At 42.6% G+C, this 16,142-nt stretch overlaps 1 protein-coding gene across 1 annotated transcript in view; it reads right to left on the minus strand.

The window, feature by feature from the left end:
• The window catches only part of PTPRG (protein tyrosine phosphatase receptor type G), a 405,417-nt gene that overhangs the window by 35,839 nt on the left and 353,436 nt on the right, over positions 1-16,142 (minus strand). Inside the window, exon 14 of the mRNA XM_030502207.1 lies at positions 7,559-7,650. Coding sequence (XP_030358067.1) covers positions 7,559-7,650 — 92 coding nt within the window. The remainder of the gene's footprint in view (positions 1-7,558; positions 7,651-16,142) is intronic.

The following is a 16,142-nucleotide window of genomic DNA, read 5'->3' on the forward strand; positions in this document are numbered from 1 at the left end:
ACCAGTAGGATCATAGTAGGACTGGATTTGGCCTCTTAACTCACTGAAAAATAACAGATTTGACACTCATTTTCTGCAAGCAGCTGGAATACCTACCATCAATATTTAGGATGCATATTACTTCAAACTGAGTCTAACAGCCACTCCATTAGCTACAGCACAGATCAGAGAGAAGGCTGCAGAGCTACAGCAAAAGCCTGGCTTCACATGCAGCACTGCAGCAGAAGTAACCACGTGGAATATGATTCCAACACATTCATTTCCACAACCAGCAATGGGGCACTCATAGCACAGATTAAACAGGATCTATGCAGCTGTACCACACTATATGAGAATGCACACAACACAAAATGGGGATATGTAAGCCCAGCTATGTCTGTATTTGGTCTGTCTCTAGAGGAGCAGCTGATCATGAAGAATATTGCAAGGATTAATAACACACCCTTGGGTAAAATTCTGCCCCAGTAAAAGTTATTGACAAACTCATATCAATTCCATTAAGCTCAGGTGTCCACCTCTACAGAGAAGCTTAGACAAAATCCTCTAAACCTACAGATAAAGTGTATACTCAAAAGTGCACACACTTACAGGGACCAGAAACTTCATCACATGCAGCTCAACTTTTGGCACTGACTGAATCCGAAACATTTGAGCAGGCAACTCCACAGCCAGATCCTGCCCTAAGTCACGCAAATACTGGACTCCACGAGTAATTCTACACGTAAAGGAGGGTGGTGCCCAGCTTTCTTCAAACTATTTTAGATTTAATGCATTTGAATTAGACACATTTATACAGTCAGAGCCTTTAATTCTACAGTGGACTGGCTCTGCTTGCTTAACTATTTAAAATAATGCAACTGAAGCCATTGTATTTCATTTGGAGCAATTAATTTTCCTGACTGATCACATTACTTGCTGTATAAAAAACTGCCAGAAATGTAGGAAGAGTTTTATTTGTATAGCATGAGTTATCAATTAACTTATGATAAAACAAAGTCATTAAAACCCCCTTAATACTGAGAAGGTGTCTGCTTTCTGTGGCATAGAAATGTTCTGCATAAATACTGAAAAGGCAATACAGTAGGTTTCATTCTAGGACATCAAACTACCTGCTGAAGCCCTTTAAGGCTGGCATCCTCCTGAAGTCACTGATCTCCATAATTAGGATAAATTATGAATTAAAATAAATAATAAATTACAAAGAGTTGATTATTGGGGACAGTATTCCTCATTAATGCTCACATTATTGTAATGGTGTGTTTAGGTTAGATATAAGGAAGAAGTTCTTTACTGTGAGGGTGGTGAGGCGCTGGCACAGGGTGCCCAAAGAAGCGGTAAATGCTCCATCCCTGGCAGTGTTCAAGGCCAGGTTGGACAGAGCCCTGGGTGACATGGTCTAGTGCAAGGTGTCCCTGCCCATGGAAGAGGGATTGGAACTAGATGATCTTAAGGTTCTTTCTAACCCCAAACGTTCTGTGATTCTATGAAGTACTGTTTTTAATACAAAACACCTTTCAACGTGAAAAGGCACTGAAAAAACTTTGAATACATTTGAAAGTCCTAGATAGGTGGGTGCATTGAAAGAAAACCACAGAAGTTCTTCCAGCAAGATAATTGCTATCTATTTGTTCTAATCAAGTCCAATGAACACAAGGGCAGGTTTGTGATAAAGGCGAGACACATGAAAAAGCAGAATATGAAAAATCACCTGTGTAATACTGTAGCTACATTCATCTCTCTTGCTTCAAGATTTAATCTACTACAATGCTATTAGCCATGTGTCAGTCAGGAATATGAAGATGTTAATGATAAAATTTTCCATGTGTCAAAATAAGAGCTCAGTTTAAATCTGCTTGTACAAATCTTAGATTAGGTTATCATTAATTATAAATGTGAGAGCAATACACTTCTTCCCTTTAAGCAAAAAACCAATTTCAGTCCAAGAGAATGAAACAATGTGAACTTTCCCTTAGCACAGATATTAAGCACAATCTTGTTTGGTACTGCCTGCTAAGGAACACAATTTTAATCATCTCACACATTCCCACCCTCAGGTCCCAGTAATGCCATCAGTCACCTACGGTGCCTTACATTTAAGCATGTGGAGGTTCAACTCCAGGGCTCTGCATCCCAATGTGACAGCTCTCAGAAAAGGATCTATCTGCATTTCACATGGCCACCATGCAAACATGGGTTAGGGTGATTCAGCCAACTCCCGAAGCCTCCATTACAAGTACCATGATTAGATACGGTATCATAAATTCCTCCGTGTACTGCAGGAGCAGGGTTGGTAGCAGAGAAAAAGGAAAGTGGGTGTTCCCTAAAACACCTTGATATTTTCTTGGCTTCAGAGGACAGCTGTGTTTGCAATATTGCGTTCATGAATTTAATTGAAGCTGAAGATAGGTACAATTCACAATATGGTGCTGGAACATAAATCCGCAGGGAGCAGAAAGCAGAAATAAAGTCTTAAACAGCTGAAGAGCACTACCTCTGTGCTCAGTGAAGAGCTTCATGCCCTTGAGAAATAAGTCCTCAGTTGCAGTTAGCACTTTTCCCTGTACCTTGCCAGTCTCTAGCACAGAGGATCACTGTGCTCACTACACTGTCACTGCAGTGGCCACAGATGTGTCCTGATGCTTTGCTCTTTAGCTCTTGGAATGCAGTTTGAGACAGCTACATCTTAGCAGAAAACAGCACGATACCAAGCCTCTATTGGGAACCTCCTTGTCAAATGAGATACCTCGTTACAGGTCTTAAGAGGAACAGTTTGTTACCGGCTGGATGCTACCAGGAGATACCAGAAGTACAGGAGCTGAGCTTGTAAAGAACACGCCAAGCCTAACCACTGACATTCGTCAGGAAAGGTCCAATGCAACCACGGTTATTAAGGGAATAAAGGTTTCAAAAGTCTGCAGAGACTGAACAGAAGCTAAGAGTTAACTCTTGATGGGAGTCCTTCTTCCAACCATTAGAAGACAAAGGGAAATGAAGAAGGGTGATGGATGCACTGGCCTTCACACTCTCACATGTCTGCATAAGGTGGTCAAGACACCTTTTTACTGCAATGTAATTGGCTACTCCTCTATTTCCTGGGCTCATGCACCCACACTGAGTCCTTCTTGAAGAAACATGAGACTGTTCCTCTACCAGATTCTGCCACCAGTTATTTTACATACACTATTCATGAACTCCACTACTAGTTAAAAAATGAATTTACTACCATTTAAACCTAAAACTGCACACACCCTGATGCAAGAACTGCGAAGTGCTCCTTAGTCTTGCAGTCTGGACACAGCTAAAATGATTGGCATCACATCTGAGACATTTTACTTATACTAAAAATGGTGAAAGACATCTGGAATAATACGCGAAATCAATCAGCTGCATTGGCCAGCTATTGTGTTCTTTATGATCCACGTCTCTCTGGACTGTGGTCAAGACTATGCAGAGTTTTGAGTTTTGCCATAGGGTCAAGCCTCAACTATCTTCTGTACTGATCTCATAACAAGTCCTGCTGACATCAGGGCCACATGGTCCATTGTGCCTCTGGACTGGGCAAGGAACCAGTAAAACCACAGCAAGATCCAGAACAATGCACCACCCAAGAGCAGGAGAGCTCTGAAACAAAGGGGAGGAGGGGGGTTGAAGTGGAATTTGTGCTAGTTCCACTATTTGAGATCATCTAAGTTGCACAGAGGTGCACTTCTGCACTGCTGACATGGAACAGGTCTTGCAATGAGAAGGAAGGAAAACTGGTAAGGGATGTATTTTGTTTTGCAGTGCTGCAAAACATACAGGTCTGCACCTACAATGCTGCTGCTACTCTTACTCACACGCTCTACCAAAAAGGACCAAGTCCAGAAACGTTTTAACCAGATACTGACCCAGTTATGGAATAAAAAAGACCCAAACAGGAATAGCAGCTGGTTTGCTGAGGAAGAGATCTTGCCAAGATCAAATATTACACTGAAGAGATCCAGGCAAAGATGATGTGGATGTGGTCAAAATTAACTGAGTGTGGAGACAAAGAGAGAAGATCTAGAGAAACAATTTTGTGGAGCTGAATGGCAGGGGAGCTTCAGAAATCTGCCATTGATTACAGATGCATTACTGTCAGGCACAAGGCTTATGTGAGTTTAGATTTATACCTCAGTTGTAATATCCAGCAGGTGACTCAGTTAATGATATCTCCTTTGTCCTGTGTTTCTCCAGATCAAGCAGTGCACATAATTATGAATAATGATAGTGATTTGCGTCTCAGAGCAAATTTGCACAGATAAGCATACACCTATGGGTGATGTGCCTTCACGCACAATAATTAAGCACATACACTGTGGGAGGTGAAATAGCAAATGAGTAAAATCAAGCCTTTCCAAGAAGACTTTTTTAGATTCTGGACCTGAAAAGTTGCACTGTATGCCTATTGCAGGTAGCTGGCAGATTGATTTTACAGTTCACAGACCTGAGAAAACAGCAGGTTTGCCTAAACAAGAGCAGAATGTGGTGCAGAAATAAACACAAAAGCTACCTCCGAGCATGCTGACAAGTCACGGAGCAGAGCGGTGACATGCAGAGACACCAGTGCTGCTTCTGAAACCTCTCGAGCTGTGTCAGGATGTGGCTGTTCCTGGCTCCCAGACACGTGGCAGAACCACCTCACACCTGAGCCAGAACCAGCCAGCCCAAACCCACTCAGCTTACCCCAACCAGCAGCTCACTGTGGGCTGTAGATGGGCATTGGCACATCTACTAAACATCTTCAGACACAGTGCTCTAAATTGCCATCAGGGTGGCTGCTTGCTCATAATTGAGAGCAGAAGTTGGTCCACTGAATTGCAGGAAGTAGATGGATGGTCCCACGGGGATCTATTCAAATTTCTTCTGTAAGGATAGGGTTTCACAACCTAACGAGGTTACTTGGAAAAACTTGCTTTTGTGAAAATGCCACTTCTATTTTGCTTCTAGGATCAACATGGCAAGTAAGACTTTCTCACACCCTCTGGCAGCTTCCAGAGGAAGAGTTCAGAGGCTTATCATTTCATCAGTCACAATCAGTTCACAGGAGAATTTTATCATTTAATGTTTTAAGACATTTCAGTGGGCTGCTTATGTGGGAGCAGCAGCTGACATCAGAGAAGACTGTCATTTAGCAACAGGTATATGGGGGAAAACAGGCCTCTTCTACATCTCCAAACAAGGAAAATGTTTAGGAGAGCTTCAAGATCTTTCCAGGCAGTGTCTCCCACCTTTGGAAAAAGCCAACATAGCTGGAATTTATCTCTACTAACTTTGAGCCTCATTACAGACTCCCTGTACAGGTAATAGTACACCGAGAGAGGCACTTCCAGAGGGTGATTAGGCTTTTGATGGCCTGAAGGGCTTTATTGTCAGTGCCAAGATATTCAAGTTCATCAGTTTTTTTCTCTTAAGACTTTCTGGACATGATTCAGCTTCAGATTAAGGCAACTCCATTTGGATGTCTGTATGCAGGCGTCTAAATACCCACAAAAATGTCATTAGATTGGGAATTCGAGGACTGGACTCACCTTTGCATCTGACTAGACTAAACCTCTGTCTAAAGCCCAATTCTTCACGTGCCTCAGAGCTCATCAACAGTCCTTGTAGATTTTAAACTACAAAGCTTCTTGAAGTGTCTTGCAGCACTTTCTCAGCAGATGCCTTAATCTGCAGTGCCTATTATCAGTGGTGAGCAGCTCTTTCTTAGCCCTACCAAGCCTGAGCAGACCACAGTATGCCCTGCATCATGTCAGTCTCAAAGCTGCTGTGGTCCAACAGCTTAGCTTGCTCTAGTCATGGGAAAACGTCTCCAAAAGGCAATGTGTTTCTGTTCTCAGTCACTTGTCACATGCTAGAGTGGCTGCTGGAGAAGCATTAGTGCCTGTGCTGGGATCTACCACCTGCACAGTTTTAACGAATCTTCTTCAGCCTACATTACAATTGCTATGAATGGCATCCAGTCTTTAATGGACTGACCATCAAAACACTCCTGTGAAACAGGAAAGAACTGCTGCCTCAACAACACAGACTGCAGCATGAAAAAGATGGAGCTTTCTGCTGGTTTCTTTATCTCAATTACAGTAAAAAACCATACACTGGCCAAAGACACTTCTCTCTGAGGGTAGAATTTCCCTCCTCCCACTGCTTTGTGCTCGCAATCCCCTGGGTTTTGACACTACTCTGCACAGAGTCCAAGTTAAACCCACTCTCCCCTTCCTCACAAGTTCTAAGGAGGTATCCCATGGGAGCAGTCATAGCGGGGCCGTTAAACTGACTGCCCAAAGCAGCCCCAACAGGGAAGCACTCCTCCTGGTTTTAGAGTAGGGAAAACAGAGTTCTCCAACTCTTTAGGTTACTTTGTGAAAATCCATTGCAGATACTCAAGGACTAAAACCTCCCATCTCCTGTACCCTAATGAAGGAGAAGGAGGGAAGAAGGGAAGTGAGGTGGCCAGGATGCGCACCTTAGTCTGTCACAGAAAGGAGAGGAGATGATGGCACGTTTTTCTTTCTCTTCAGTGGCACAGCATCAGACTGCAAGGCAAACTGCCAAACGCTTTCCGTAGGAATGTAATAGCTAACCTTTCATATCAGTTCCCATAGGTACTTTGAAAGACTCTTTCTAGAAAGAAGTCACACATGTCTACTGAAGAAAATTAAGGGAAAGATAAGTGGGTTCTCTCACTTTTCTAAGCAGCATGTTTCTTCAGTGTCTCGGAGACAGGCTTTGGTAAAATTAATCTAATTAGCAGACTGAATCCTAGGCCAATGACACAAATTACAGAATATGACAAGGAAACTTAAAACACCTTGAAGCAACAAGTACAAGCATTTGACAGGCTGAGGTCAATACAACATTTTGGGTATCTTAATTCTGCCAGGAGAACTGATCCACATCAAACACAGCAGCGGCTGCGAAGGCCACTGTAATGCCAAGCTGTTCTCTGTCACCACAGCTTAAAGGGAGCTGGATCCTGCTTTTAATAATTCCCAGGGGAAATGCCTCACGAAGAGAGAACAGCGCTAAACTGTGCTTCCAGCTTCACTCTCAGTATAGCCAAGAGGAGAATTTAACCTTTGGTAACTTGATTAATATCAAATTAACAGATGGCTTTGGACTTTCCTTGAGACCCCTGTGTACTGCTTTGCGCCCTGAGACCCAGCAGACAGCACCTCTGCACACACTGCAAGTGGGGGGCAAGTCCCCTGCCTCAAGAGAGAGCTGCATATCCCTCGTCCACAACCTGCCCTGATGAAGCAGCTGGTTATCACCAGCCTTAGTGTTTTTAGGAAGTGTTGCTCGTGATTTCAGTATTTCACAAAGGTTATTCTGAAATTGTGTATTAAAATGTGGAAGAGGTGAAAAAACACAGCATTGGCACTCAAAGCCCCATTGCAAAGCACCTTGAATTAAATGAAGCAGCACTGATACAACAAATTTCTACCAAACCCCCATGATTTGTCACAAACATAATCTTCTTTCTGTAATTAAACCAGACTCCAAGCAGCACAAACACAGGCGATTAAGCCCGTCTTACCTGGAATAGGTATAATGGGAATACTTTCATTGGGGACCACACGAGGGGAACTGCTGTCCTCCACATAGAAATGGGCAGTCTGAAAACACTTTCTGTTAAAGGAAAAAGAACAAAGAAAATAGATTCAGGGTGTGAAAAGCTGTCCTCTGAAAAAACAGCCAAAAACTTTCGCACATGTTTTGCTTCTCCATTTCTGTTCCATTTCTGCTCCATCCTTTCAGACGATATATTTTTAAAACATCAATGTGTGAAAACATTTGTGCCTTTTCTACAATTACAACCCTAATTCCAGATTCTGTGTGCTCTAATTCATTGACATCTGACATCCACCCATCAGAAATGCCTCTGTATATTATTGCTAAGTACTACCGAATATGAAATTATACTCACAAAAGTTAGTGGTTGCAAAACAGGTTTCAAATACATCATTCAGAAAGAAACTCTGCACTAAAGAAACATATTCAGGATACAGTTCAAGCCAAAATCCACCTAAAACACTAACATTTCCAGGGAAAATACACTTACTGTAGAAGTTTCTGCTATGTAGCAACCAACAGACAGTAATACAGCATCTGTAACTGCCGTATGTCATGATGTTCTGCTATGAAAGTTATCCTTCAAACATTAAGGCTATTTTTTGTTGCCACTAAAGCCATATAACCCTCATCCCATCCTCCTCCTGCAAACTTGTATTACATATGCTGCTACAGTAAAATGCAATAGACACTTAGCTTGGGCCCCAGGACTCATCTCTGAAAAGGCCTATAAAGAACAGCAGAACTGAAATCCACCTGAGTTTTTTTTTTACCTGTATTTAATGCAAAGCAGAGAGCACAAGCTGGTCATCACAGAAAAGGTACTGAGCAGAATAACATCAAGAGATCCGAGGAGACTCTGCATGGTGATGTTAACTGAGGCAGGGTTTTCCAACACCAGCGTCACTGCTCATTGCTGACTTAATGAGCTGCTTGAGGCTGGAACTGAATATTTAATGAGTCCTGCTTGGTGTGAGCAGCTATTGTGGCAGGAGAGGGGTCTGCTCTCATCTGTCGGGGTGCTTCACAATAGCTTCCCGTTGCAGAAAGATCCCCCTCATTGCAGCCCTTAATGAACTGCTCCTCAATACCTGGGCAAAGTTTGCAGGTGGCCTTCCGAGCTGTGCCTTTTGACAAGTTGCTGGTTCCCTTGCTGGAACATATTTGCACGTAGTGCCTTCCAAGTTTCTGCCTTGCAGTCTGCTTCCCGGTAATTCGGGCAGTGTGCTTTCCATGGAGAGCCCTCTCTGCTGACTTTGTCAAAGTAATTTGCGCTCCCTTTGTTTTCAACATCCGTACGTGCCAGAGAGCAAAAAAGTCACTGGAAATCAAACCACTGCCTTAGGCAAAACCAGAACCTAAAATAACCATTGGTGCTTGCTTCCTATGCATTTGTACTTTCTGCACAGCCACAGTGCTTTATAATGCATATGCTATGGCAGCACAAGTACAACTTAAGACAATACTGAAGCAGGAGAGAGTGGATTTCACAGCATGGAGTAATTGTCTTGGAGCAGCTTTCTATTTTCAAGACATGATGTCTTGCATTGTGCTGAAGTTATTTATTTAGTGAGTATGCTTTTGTTAAGAAACACCATAAGGTGAATTCACACACGGGGATGCAAGACGTGCAATAGTCTCACAGCATTTAAAAACATCAGTTGAACTCCCTCCCCCCCACCCTTCTTGCTCCCTGTTCTCTATTTTTTCTTCTTTTGGCAGCCTTTATTTTGGACAATGCATACCCTGGGGGCACGCAGCAGAATAAATCAGTCACACATAAAGAAGAAACTATGAATATGAAGCAGGCAAAATGTTCCTGATTTTGATGTATTTGGGGCTCTTTCCCTTGAGTCAATACTACAAAAATCCTTGAACGGCTTCTCCTGGTAATGAAGGCCTTAAGAAGGTGTTTGATAAAAAGACAAGACCTTTACGCAGGGATTTATAGGATGTGTTTAAGCTGATGATACTGAAGAAAAGCAGGTATTTTTTGTTAATTTGTGATTTTATACTCTGAGAGGCTCTGATAGGCTGGCATTATGGTTTTTTATGCAGCCATAAGACAGCTTTTTCTTAATAGCCTCAAAACATGCAATAGTGTTAGATAATCACATTGTGCGATATTGTAAGGCCTGCGATGGCAATAGCTGAATACCCAGTCTAGCATATCTCTGCTGAGCACAATGCTGGAATAACAATGTATTAAATGAATATTTCACATAGTAAAGTTTGCTCCAATCATTAATGTCATTAACAATTCTGTATTTTATTCCTGGAAGACTTTCTGTAGCTGTTTTGAAAAGGCAGTCACCATGGAATTTGACTAAAGGTCTCACCAAGTCACAAACATCACACTAAAATAGACTTGTCTTATGTATATACATACATAATGCAGCATGTTCACTACTTTAACGGTACTGGATATTGGCATGTTAAGTGAAGACATGCCTCTCAAACTCTTTTTTTTTTAATTAATCTGCTCATAATGGCTGCAAATATGCCAAGTTCAGCCTCTACAACTGAGCTCGCCGTGCACAGCCCATTGCATCCCTGTCCTGGTGACTCCCTCCATGTCTCAGGGGCTCCCCATGACAGCAGAAGGCAGCACTGATAGGACTATGCAGGCTCAAACTTCAGAGCAGGATAAAGTGGAACAGTCTTTACAAAAGCTTTTACAGTGGGTTTTACAAACTCACTGGATGAATTCTCCAGCAAGTTCTGCTTACTGGGTCTGTTTTCTACTCCTGCATCTCTCGTCTGCACAGCTCCAGGAGGGAGCACACATCTTGGGGCACCAGGCAGATGCCTCCATGCCCCCAGTTTTGGATAATGTCCATTTTTCCTGAGTGAGGAAATGCCTGGGCCCAAGAGGAGCCTTTTGCAAACTCTTGTCTAGTCTGTAGTAATAAATACTGATTGCTGGGATCAAGGCCACTAAGAGGCATTTTGGACAATATAGTATGTGCCTTCTCCCCCCGTTTAGGATGCTCCTTTCTATCCCTGGCATTTCCCCTACCCATTACCTTTCCCTCAGTATACAAACCTTAAGTGGCAGCAGTTGCTAAGGCTACAAAAGGCTGCAGTAAATCTCTGTGCTATATGGGGAGGGCTGGATAAACGGATGAGAGCAGAAAATTGCTCATTTTGAGTCACTGGAGAAGCAGCCACGGAGAGAGGTGGGAGTGGATACAGGGCTAGACAAGGTGCAAGTCTACAACTGTTTTCACACGAGTGCTTCAGCCTGTAACTTTTAATCCTGGTGTGTACATCTGAGTGCAGGTGTGCCCATTTGATCAGGAAACCAACACCATAATACGAAGAAAATAACAGATTTGTTTTCCGATAGAAGCAGCCCTTAGTGAATGAGCAATTGGGATTTGTCAATGCCATAAATGATTATTAAAGTTTTTACAACCGAAACACTGATTTTAGAATGATGCTTGCATTTCTGCAGCACAGGTTGTGGAAAAGCAAATCTCAGCCTTGATTTCACTTCTAGAAGATTTCAGAGAACCCATATCTTTTCTGTGAAATACCAAAGAGTCTGTTGTCTCTGAAATAAGCCTGTGTGCAGTGAAGCACACCGTTTTCTCTAGCCCCATATGTTTTTTTGGCTCTCTTTCCCTGGGGTACAATAACTGTGCGAGATTGTGGTGATCAGACACACAGTTGCCACATATGGACCAAAATGCAGAAAGTAAAACACTGCGAGATTAGCATCTCCCCGGAGAAGGAGCAGAGGCAGGGGCTGGAATGCAAAGACAACACGAGGGAGAGCATCCCCCTACCCAGAATCTTTTTGCAGAGATACTGGCAGTGATTTATTAAAGCAAACTATCAGGATGCAAAGTCCAGAGCAGCAGCACCTTATTATCAAGCTGAAAGCATAAAAATATGCCAAGAGATGGTCCTGATTAGCTGGGTTAAATGCTTGTTCCATCTCCGCTGAGCAAAATACCAGATTAGCTTCTGCAGAAGAAGAGATGCCTCATGAGATTTTGACACTCAAAACAGGTTTCCTTGGTTATTAGTTAATAAACCTCAAGCAGCTTCTCCTTTATACTCATCGAAAAGCAAGAGGGAGAACCAGATCACATAATGGCCTGAAAGCATGGATGCATTTTATTTTCATGTAGGAGATAGCACGTTCGTGTTTAGTTAATACTGCCTCAAAGACAAACACACGGCATGCACTGCAGTCGATGGGAGTGCTGGGAATAGCTCTGAGGGCAGTGTTTGGCCTTTACTCCTCCATACTCTGTCTAGCAGAGGCAGCATCCCTTGATCTGTAATGACAAGCAAGGGATCTGCACTGCTCTGGAGGCAGGGATAGAAGGAGCAAGGGATTATTGTGGAGGGGCAAGTGATTGTCTCCACAGCAGCTGGCTGAAACCACCAGGGCAGTGGCTGAACAGAGGAAGAAAATCCATGGGGAATGCTTTACTTTCTGGGGATACCCAGGAGCCATGTCCTGCCTCACACATTGAAGCGACTGGCACATTCATCGCTCCCTTGTTCACTAGGGATCTACTCCTTCTAGGCATTTCTGTTGGCTGGAGCAGTGTCTATTCCCTCTCCAAGGCTAGCCAGACTTACACTACTTTATTTCTGTAATAGCATCTAGGAGCTGTAAGCTCCTGGTATCTTGCAACTACTCACTTCTTGGGTCATTACCTCCTAAAGCATGACCAATTTCGGGGCAGATGGCTTGAAAGGGTCCTGAAGGCCTATTCACTACTGTCAGAGCAGGGCAAACCTTGTCCTCCGGGTACCTTTTCTCCAGAAACAGCCTCCCACAGACAGCCACTCTGCAGAATGTACATTTATTAACGAAGAGGCCAATAGTCCCAGCACGCACCCCACTTCCACACACAATCCTTAGCTGGTGCACAGAGCAGGAGTCAAACCAGGATCTGTAATGGACTTCTAAACCAGGCTGCACAGGATATGGCTTCGCCTTTATCAAATGCAACGTGGATACAGACACACATTTATCATGCTCCTCCATCACAGGGCAGGGGATGTCTGCAAAAAACTCCCAAAGATCCAAAGACAGGAAACGATTCCTTTCACTACCTCTGCACATTCATTCTCACTTTCAATAGAAGAAAAGATGCTTCAGATTCTCGTTAAACTGTTTTGCATGTTTTCCAGGAGACACAATTAAGATTGGTTTCTGCTGGCACCAAAAAGCAGAGGATGTATGCAGTCAAGTGTACTAGTAACACATGGCTCTGCACTTTAAACTAGGTTCACTATTCCTTGGCAAACATTTGTCACTGTCAGAATTGGCAATGACTCCTCAGAAAAGAACCACAGACTACGGAACAACAGAAGCACTGCAAATCACCACCATGTCACCAGCAGAGCAGTGGATGGGAGCCTGGACAACAGCTGTCTGCAGTCTGCAGTGCTCTAGCTGGGGTCATCAGTCACTGATTTTTATGAGCAATAAAACTGACTCAAGCGTTAAGAAGAAAAAGAGAAGAGAAAACCACATGAAAAAAGCTGGTCTTATGAATATGAATAAGCGACCAGCATGGAGCAGTGATATTACGTTCATTGTATCAGAGGGGCATCTGCATTTACTCTTTTTTTGGCCAGAAAATGGCTTATATTGCCCCAATTTTCTACAATTATTTTCCTTCCCAGGTCTGAAAGCTTAATGATCAGAATTCAAAAGCTGAGTTGTAAAAGAACCTATGCTACGCTGCAGCGGTAACGCAGTGAGGGCTGACTGAACCTGAGCTACGGGAGGATATACAAAGCACGAATGCATAAAAACCAGAGAAAAAAGGAAAGCTGAAAAAGGAGGAAAATTTCCCTACAATGATGCTGATTCTCCTGCATATCCCTCCCGAAGAAAATTCACCTTCTCCCTTCAAAGCAATTTCTGCCTGTAATCTTTTGAGCAGTGTTAAGCATCGCACAGATATGATAACTGGAGAGGTCATGGTTAGGTTTTTCAGGTGTTCACAGTGTGCCAAGCCCTTGGCATCTTTTCCTAGACAGAACAGTGGAAAGTAGACTGTCCCTTTCAGGGGACTTCCTCTGAGTAAGGAGAAACACTTCTTCACATTAGTGAGTTGTTGCGCACCCACACAGCTAAAAGGACCAAAACACTAATCACCAATCCAACCACACATACTTACATCCACACATTCTGCAGTATCATAGGGAAATAAAAGACAGGACAAAGGCTGGGAAAAGGCAGATGGAAAAAGAAGAAGGTGGACAAAACTTTGAGACAGTATTTGTGATGATTTGTGATTTGTGAACACGCCACTAGTAAAATTATCCATCTGAAAAACTAATCTGCCAAACAAGACTAGGGATTTCTGGCATAGAAAGACAGCTAATTTAATATTTATGGCCCAAATTTGCCAGCTGACTACACAACTCTCCGCAAATTAAAAACCCTCTTCTCCTGATCCTCTGAGATCCTATCCTGCACCAGAGACTGGACACCCATTTACATCACATATAGTATTGAACTCAGACATTATACAAGAAATAGTCATTTTTAGAAGGGTATTCAAATAATGAAACAGTTAAGAAATGACACCACACACCAAGATGAGCTGCTTTCAAGCCCTCTCCCTTTCATCAGCTGTGCAACCAGAAAGCACCCAGGTGGCCAGTGCAGAAATGCACTTAGAAAGCTCTTTAGCTGCAAATTCTAAGTGGATAAATCTTAGTTTAACTCAGCACAAACATTTTCCACACTTCCTTGTCCCATCTTCCTGGTGTCCCTGGAGAACAGCGAAGGCAATAGTGAAACCTTATTTGCAATGACACTTGGCCCCATAACACTTGGTAGCTAATTACTCTCCTGGTGACCTCTGACAGGGCTAGCAGCATCAGACCTTTCCCTCTGCTTTAATCAATGCTCACAACAGCTGTGTTGGATACACTCAGCAATTTTACAGATGACTGAATGGGTTTACTCATCAGTATTTTCTATCGCAAGAGAACAAGCTCCCTGGTTATATGCATTGCGACTCAAAATTTTAATGTCTTCAGGCAAAAATGGGCTAGAGAAACCTATAGGTGGTATCCTGACATGGCTCCAAAATTAGGCATGGTTTTAAAAACCAAAAGGAAGCCTGATGTATATATTTTCCTCTCCCTGAGCCAACTATTTAGTTAATGCAACATTCATAACAAAGACTAGAAAATCACAGAGGAAAACAAAGACGTGCCTTTTCCAATCAAATAATACCTGAGGCAGTTCCTATAAAATGTGTACTTCCAATGCCCTAAACATCATGTAATATTAAAAAGGAGCCTAAAACTTTCTCACAGAAGGAAGCTAAATTTAACCAAGTGAAGAGTTGTTCTGTAATCACAAGAACTGCAGCAATCAATGAAGATTGCCTCTTACTAGAAAGGAGCTTTTAGTAGCACCTCTAAGAACTCAAAATTGGGCACACTTGATATTATCATTTCAGGACATGAATTCTCTTTGGGATGAACCTCAGGAAAGGAAAGAACAAAAACAGGGTGGCACACTGGCAGGTTAAAATACAGGAATTTTAAAATACAAATTGTAATTAATCTGGATTGAAATTGTGTTATAAGGAAACCAATACAGAGATGATCCCACACAAAAGATGACAGCAGAAACTGGGTCTCTCTTTAGAACATTCATCTAAGTGTGCCTAATTACTTCCACCTAATTACTCTCAAAATAGAAGAGCCCTGCTCTTTCCTTTGCAAAAATATTCTTTCCTTCCTCTGAATGAGACACCAGGACATTCAATTGACAATCATTTTAGGTATCCCAATAGGTATCCCTATTATTTTAGGCCTGAGACCCAAGCATAACACAAAAAGGTGATAATAATTTAGGCACCATTTTTATCTCTGTTTTGATGGCCCTGCCCATGTTCAGGCAGAAATGCCAGTTTGTTAAATATAATGAAATACAATGAAATACTCAATGGGAAGCTCCCTTTTTCTCAACAGCCATGTGCACGTGCACCTGGACTAGAGCTACATGGGAGAACTAGGAAGATTTCCCAACACCGCTGGACATATTTCATGTTTATTTGGGGCCAAGATAAAATATCAAAAGTGTTACTATTTCCTTTCTCTCTTCATCACTGTGTTTGGAGGGTGGGCTTTTTTCATTGGTCATTTCAAAACGAAATAGCTACTTAAAAATTGTTATGGTCTCTCTGTTAACTCTGTTTAGAAGGCAATTAGAAATGGCACAAAGATACCTTTGGAAGCACAGCACAAAGGAAAAGAAAAGAGCAGCTGGCACCAAGAGTAGAGAAGCAAATTATTTAGTACCTGGCAGATAATGAGAACACTGAAAATACACTACTTAATGCTAGTGCTCTGGCAGGGCCATGTACATCACCTCATCACGCTAATAGAGACAGACCGAGTGGCAGCCAGCTGGTCCTCCTTCCCCACCCATCTCCCTGAAAGCAAAGATTTGTAAGCCGCCAAATAATAAACCTAGACAGAAGTCTTGAGGATCATTAATCTCGCTATCAATCAACCCATTTGGAGATTCGCTTCTTGCTGTTGCTGAT

Source organism: Strigops habroptila, chromosome 11 (genome assembly GCF_004027225.2).
Source record: "Strigops habroptila isolate Jane chromosome 11, bStrHab1.2.pri, whole genome shotgun sequence".
In the NCBI taxonomy this organism is placed as follows: domain Eukaryota; kingdom Metazoa; phylum Chordata; class Aves; order Psittaciformes; family Psittacidae; genus Strigops; species Strigops habroptila.